The following is a 7,325-nucleotide window of genomic DNA, read 5'->3' on the forward strand; positions in this document are numbered from 1 at the left end:
GCAATACAAAAATAAGAGTATTTTTTGAGTGATTGGTTTGACAAAGGTATAATTTTTATTTAAATATATCTTCAAGTGAAGATATAAAACTAATTCATTGTATTTCCCAAAAAATACCACAAAAAGTAATTGGTCCTCTTCCAGATCATCCTTATGGGGATTTTTGTATTGGGGATAAAAAAAAATTAATAGCCTTTATATTAGACAAATATAACCAAAGAAAAAAGTGTTCTTCCCAAGGAGATGGTGAAGTGGAATCAAGATTATCCTTCACTTATCCTTCACTCAGAATCCATGGTCAGATATGAATAAATGTCATTCCTGATAAAGTCATTTTAAAATAATGCATAGATAATATCCATGTAATGATTTTATTAGCAAGTTTAAAGAAGGCCTTATACTGTTTTTGTAAAGAGGAGGCAGAAACTATTTCTCATTTATTTTTCACTTGCAATTATAAATATTTTATCAAAACTATTTTTTCTTCATGTATTTTATATCCTTCTATCAGTAAAGTCATCTGTTTTCCAGAAGTCAGTAGTGATTCAGTACATGTGCTGAGCTCTAGACTATTTACACACTTCCAGCTCTGTGTCATTGGCTTGGTTTTATTCCACCTGTCTCACATGGTCCATGTCCTGAAGTTCCCCCATAAACCACCTGTGGTTCAGTATCTCCTAGAACGTTTTTCGATTTTCAGGGTGGTGTTCCAGGCACCACCTGATCAGCATGCAGCACTCTGTGTGAGCAGAGCCATGAGACAGAAGTCCAAATCAATAAATAGTCATCAACAAGAAGAAATGCTAGAAAAAGTCATGCTTGTGCATTTTCTCACCATCAGATAGATGACCAGGGAACTTCAGCTTACCCTGGACAATCTTCTCGCTAGTATTAAAGGTCAAGCGCCCACAGACCAGCTTGTACATGAAAACCCCTAGACTCCACATGGTAGCAGAAACTCCAAAATACTCCTGGTACAGAATCCACTCAGGAGTTAAGAGAACTCTATGCAGAGTTAACCCACAGAAGTCTGCTGGACCAGGCAACATTCCTGGCAGAGTGTTCAGGGAATGTGCAGAACAACTTGCATCTTCAACATTTCCCTGAGCAGCGCTGTTGTTCCTACATGCCTCAAGACAACGACCATTGTCCCTGTGCTGAAGAATTCTACAGTTTTCTGCCTCAATTACTATCATCCCATCGCCCTCACACCCATTGTGATGAAGTGCTTCGAGAGGCTCGTCATGAGGCACATCAAGACACAGCTACCACCCTTACTGGACCCCTTGCAGTTTGCGTATCGTCCTAACCGCTCCACGGATGATGCCATCACCACAACCCTCCATCTGGCCCTCACACACCTGTACATACATATGAATGCTGTTCATAGACTTCAGTTCAGCATTCAATACAATCATCCCTTAGCACCTGATTGAGAAACTGAGCCTGCTGGGCCTGAACACCTCCGTCTGCAATGGATCCTGGACCTGAACTATGTTGTCTAATTAGCAATAGGGTCCTGAAGAAACGTTTCATTTCACTGTGTACTGTGTCAGCTATATGTGGTTGAAATGACAATAAAAGCTCCTTGACTTGACAAATCTCTCTCTCTCTACTTTTGTAGTCAGAGAGGGCCCTCACCTTTAAACAGCCCTTGGAATGTGCTGTTCTCTACATTATATTCTGTGCTCTAATCTTTTTCTTCTTCTTTTTCTTTCAGCTTTTCCCTTCAGGGGTCACGACAGTGAATCATCTCTCTCCACCTATCTTTGGCACCCTCAACACTTACACCCACTAGCTTAATATCCTCATTTATTACATCCATATCCCTCCTCTTTGTCCTTCCTCTTTTCCTCCTGCCTGGCAGCTCCATGTCCAACATTCTCCTACCAATATACTCACTCTCCCTCCTCTGAACATGTCCAAACCATCTTAATCTGTCCTCCCTAACTTTGTCCCCCAAACGTCCAACATGAGCTGTCCCTCTGATGTACTCGTTCCTAATCCTGTCCAACCGTGTCACTCCCAAAGAGAACCTCAACATCTTATGATGTTGAGAGTGATTTGTTTTTTAGTGTAACATCACCGCTGGCACCTCTCCACCTGAGGTGGCCCTGTTTGGCCAAGATATTACAGGGACGTCTCAAAAAATTAGAATATCATGAAAAAGGTAAATATTTTTTGTCACTCACTTTAGAAAGTGAAACCTATATATTGTATAGATTCATTAAACATAGAGTGAAATATTTCAAGCCTTTATTTCTTGAAATTGTGATGATTATGGCTTACAGATAAGGAAAACCCAAAATTCTGTGTCTCAGAAAATAAGAAGACTAAAGAAAAATAATTTCGCCTTACTCAATAAACTCACCTCTTCCTTGACTCTGATGTCCAACCACGGAAATACATCCAAGTCTTATATCGGGGTCACATCTCTTGGCTAACTTTAAGTCTAGCTCCTGCTGAAGTTGCATTGCCACACCATAATACACAAGTTGATCCAACTTTGAAAATTCCCTGCATTACTTTGTCAACAGCAGTGTTAGAAGTTGCCCCTGTGGGTGTCTGTCTACTTCCAGCAGTTCCAACATCCAACATTTGCGACATTGTTGGGAAAACCATTGGAGAATTCAAAACATTGGTTAAGAGACCAATAGCTTCATTAAGTTTCTGTCTATCCATGTTTGCTGCTTGATCGGGAAGGCAGGACACCGGCATGAAATCCCTCAACATTAGCCAATCACAAACTGAGAATTTAGTGCTATTTCCTTCATAATCAAAGCACCGTACGTTTCAATCAAACTCTCTCACACACACCATGTTCATTGACATATCCAGTCCTTTTGTCTTACATTCACTGCCATTATTAAACTCTCGTGCATGTACTATTATTCTGTTTGATGTAGTTTATTATTCTCTCTTGCATAACTCAATATGTAAGATTATATGGTGTGTATAAGAATAAAGTTATCTGTGTTGGGAGTGACATATTGTGTGTGTGTGTGTGTGTGTGTGACTGTGAAGGTAAGAGGGTATATTAGTGTGCATGTGTGAGTATAGATGTACACTATATTGCCAAAAGTATTCACTCACCTGCCTTGACTCACATATGAACTTAAGTGACATCCCATTCCTAATCCATAGGGTTCAATATGACGTCGGTCCACCCTTTGCAGTGATAACAGCTTCAACTCTTCTGGGAAGGCTGTCCACAAGGTTTAGGAGTGTGTTTATGGGAATTTTTGACCATTCTTCCAGAAGCGCATTTGTGAGGTCACACACTGATGTTGGCCAGTCAAGTTCATCCACACCAGACTCTGTCATCCATGTCTTTATGGACCTTGCTTTGGTCACTGGTGCACAGTCATGTTGGAAGAGGAAGGGGTCAGCTCCAAACTGTTCCCACAAAGTTGGGAGCATGGAATTGTCCAAAATGTCTTGGTATGCTGAAGCATTCAGAGTTCCTTTCACTGGAACTAAGGGGCCAAGCCCAGCTCCTGAAAAACAACCCCACACCATAATCCCCCCTCCACCAAACTTTACACTTGGCACAATGCAGTCAGACAAGTACCGTTCTCCTGGCAACCGCCAAACCCAGACTCGTCCATCAGATTGCCAGATGGAGAAGCGCGATTCGTCCCTCCAGAGAACGCGTCTCCACTGCTCTAGAGTCCAGTGGCGGCGTGCTTTACACCACTGCATCCGACGCTTTGCATTGCACTTGGTGATGTATGGCTTGGATGCAGCTGCTCGGCCATGGAAACCCATTCCATGAAGCTCTCTGCGCACTGTTCTTGAGCTAATCTGAAGGCCACATGAAGTTTGGAGGTTGTAGCAATTGACTCTGCAGAAAGTTGGCGACCTCTTCGCACTATGCGCCTCAGCATCCGCTGACCCCGCTCCGTCAGTTTACGTGGCCTACCACTTCGTGGCTGAGTTGCTGAGCGAGGAAATTTCACAACTGGATTTGTTGCACAGGTGGCATCCTATCACAGTTCCACGCTGGAATTCACTGAGCTCCTGAGAGCGACCCATTCTTTCACAAATGTTTGTAAAAACAGTCTGCATGCCTAGGTGCTTGATTTTATACACCTGTGGCCATGGAAGTGATTGGAACACCTGATTCTGATTATTTGGATGGGTGAGCGAATACTTTTGGCAATATAGTGTATGTGTGCAAGTGTATGATAGCGTGTGTGTGTGTGTATGTGTGTGTGTGTGGATATAGCTGTATGTGTGCAAGGGAATGATAGCGTGTGTGTGTGTGTGTGTGTGTGTGGATATAGCTGTATGTGTGCAAGGGAATGACAATGTGTGAAAAAGTATGTTTTATGACCTAAATGGCCTCTTATAGGACATGTGGAGAGAGGATGTTTGTGATAACCTACATCTTGGTATATTTCCCTTCCTCTGAAGCCCATGTTCGCAGCATCTGGCTTGTCCTTCCAAGGCTCTTAAAGCACCAGCTCTATTTGAAAGGTGAGAAGTGCAAATGCTACCAAAGCACAATTTCCGTCCTCATATACATCATTATACCAATCATCATCATATCTTTGGTAAATGTGATGATTTGAGATGTGCATTGCTGCACAGTGATTCAGCAGAGTGACACATAATTTTGTGTCATTCCACAAGCTCCTCCTTCTCCACACTAGTAAACAGTGGGTCTGTAGTTCCGCCTACGTCACACGTGCCCTCTGCAATGCTGGGAGATATTTTACAAAATAACTTGAGAATAACTCAAAAATTAAGGTTTGAGTTTTATTAAAGGATTTTTTTGAGCAATCACGTTATTTCAAAGCGGACATGTAAGGTTTAATTTCCACACCCAGTTCTATTAAGATACTGAAAAATAACACTAAATATTACTTTCTCAAGTTTGTTGTTTGTCAACCGCCAATAAATCTCAAGAAGAAGACGACTGCTCCAAAGTTGTTACGTGTGGAATGACAGTTATGAAGTTATGTCTTTGTGTCAGTTTTTTTGTTTAAAATGCTCCGTTGGTGTGTGTTTCCTCGATGTGGAAATCATTTTAAACCTATTGTGCACAGGGGCGAGAGTGCAGCAGCCTGTTTCAGTTGCTCTCTTTTAATTTACATTAATTTACCTATTATTTCTTCATCTTTTTTTCCCTTTTTGGTAACTTGTAATAAACTCCTCCCTCTCTAATCATGCGATTTGAGAGAGTTTTGTCGTCATTTTCGCCTCTGGACTTCTGTTTTCAATTCTCTGAGTGACCGGCGTGCAGCAACACGGTAACAGCTCTTTTGTTTACACCTGAGATAAGCTGATCGCACTGCAACTGGACGGGATTGTAGACCCTACTTTGTATCGGACCTTAAATATTTAAGCACTTTCCCTCAGCAAAAAAAACCAAAACAATTTATTTACGACTGAAGAAAGAAAGACATGAACATCTTGGATGACAAGGGGGTGAGTAAATTATTTGTAGATTTGTAAAGGTGTGTTTCTACTCACTTTACTACATCACCCTCAGTTTGTGAATCAGCATCATGAAGTAAGTCTTACTAAGATATACTGTTTGTGTGTGTGTGTGTGTGTGTGCATTATTATTAAAAGCACTATTTATGTGAAAAAGAGCTAAATGATTTTAATTTTTCTGTGACAGTGAACATGTATTGGCTGACATTTTGGCTAGAGTGAAAATATCCAATTTTGTCAAGTTTTTCTTTAAGATTATTCTTTTTTCAACACATCTGCATTCATATTTTATCTAGAAGGATGTTTTATCACAGTCAGTGTTAAATTGTGTATTTGTGTTGTATCAGGGAGAGGAGGTGGACAGCTTCATGCAAAAACCTAAAATATTTAGGAAAGCCCGATTCAAACCTCTTCCAGAAAATAATATCATCATACTGTGATAAATACTGAAGATGTTCTTAATTTACAGAGAATTGTGAAATCTTTATTAGATTTTTCCTTCATGTCACCTGTGGCATTAAATAATGGAGCAAACACGAAAGATGTTGTTTTAGAATAATTGAGCGACAGTGCCCTCTGGTGGTGTGAGGAGGAAATGTCCGTGATGTCCGTTACAGAGAGTGCTGATGAAGGATCAGATCCCGCTGTTTAACGCTAATAAATACAACTTGATCAGAAAATATCAAACTGTCCCGAGATGAGAAGGACGTCTGAAAGGGTAGATTTACAGACTGTATATGTACAGACTGTCTGATATAAACACTCCAAACTAAACTCAAAATCCCTTCCCACATTAACATTCTGACCTGGAAACATTTCTGTTTCACAATCAGGAGTAAAGTTTTAACATTTTAAACCATGTGGTCAGCTTCTGGTGTATCATCTTTTCAGGAATAATTTTGTCCATCCTACAGATCTCCAAAACTTCTGACTGAAATCCCTTCACAGTTTGAACCGTGTGCTGTTTCCTCTCTCTCTCTCTCTCTCTCTCTCTCTCTCTCTCTGTGTTTCATATCATATTTGTGTCAGGAGTTTATAAAGTTAAATATATCAGTAAATCAAAGCTGCTTCTGTTATTTTAGTCGGTCAGATGAAGACAAGAAGATTTGAAGAAAATCCCACAGAATCTTCTTCATTTGGAGTTAATCAGAATCATTTCATTGATGCAGCTGATGATAATTACTTTTTTACATGAGATTGAATGTGATTGGTTTATTCTGAACACAGACACACCCCCAATTATAAAGCTGTACATACTTACACAACCAGGATATTGTAAAGTTTATAAATGTTTCATTAAAATAAGGTTCTTAATTGTTAAAAACCTATAAAACTCACTTTTGTAAGTGTCTGTGGACAATAAAATGATTACCACATTACAAAGAATGAATATTCTGTGTGTGTTTTAGATTTACATTTTAGTGCTTTGGTGCTCAGGAACGATCTCTCTATAATGTGGAATCTTGTTGAAATGAAACACTTTTCTATAAGATCATTTGTGATACAATTTCTACTTGTTACTGACCACAAAACACCAGATACATCTTATTCTGGATCACATAACCTCGCTTCTGATCGATAACCAACAAAGAATCCAGCGTATAGAGGCTGAGTGAATGTGGTGTGGACTCTGTGGAGGAGCTTCATGGTGTCAGAGACGCTGTAGAAGGACAGAGTTCCTGCACTGTGATCCACATAAACTCCTATTCTGGAGGGTGATGGAACTCTGAGAACAGTCTTAATGTTGTTGTGATAGAAAGAGAGAGAAGAAGAACACCACCACAGACTCCAGGACTGATTGTTGCGTCCAAACAAACACTCATCACCCAGTCCTTTCCTGCTGATGTCTTTATATGAGACTGAAATGGACACACCACCAAACC

General features: G+C 40.2%; 1 protein-coding gene across 1 annotated transcript in view; it reads right to left on the reverse strand.

Annotated features, from left to right (window-relative positions):
* Positions 1-5,945: 5,945 nt before the first annotated feature.
* LOC131353778 (tripartite motif-containing protein 16-like) overlaps positions 5,946-7,325 on the reverse strand; it is a 5,707-nt gene continuing 4,327 nt past the window's right edge. The window contains exon 6 of the mRNA XM_058390847.1: positions 5,946-7,325. This exon is cut by the window's right edge and continues 195 nt beyond it. Within this exon, the coding sequence (XP_058246830.1) occupies positions 6,988-7,325 (338 nt within the window). The 3' untranslated portion in view covers positions 5,946-6,987.

The sequence above is a fragment of the Hemibagrus wyckioides genome, linkage group LG06, assembly GCF_019097595.1.
Source record: "Hemibagrus wyckioides isolate EC202008001 linkage group LG06, SWU_Hwy_1.0, whole genome shotgun sequence".
NCBI lineage: Eukaryota > Metazoa > Chordata > Actinopteri > Siluriformes > Bagridae > Hemibagrus > Hemibagrus wyckioides.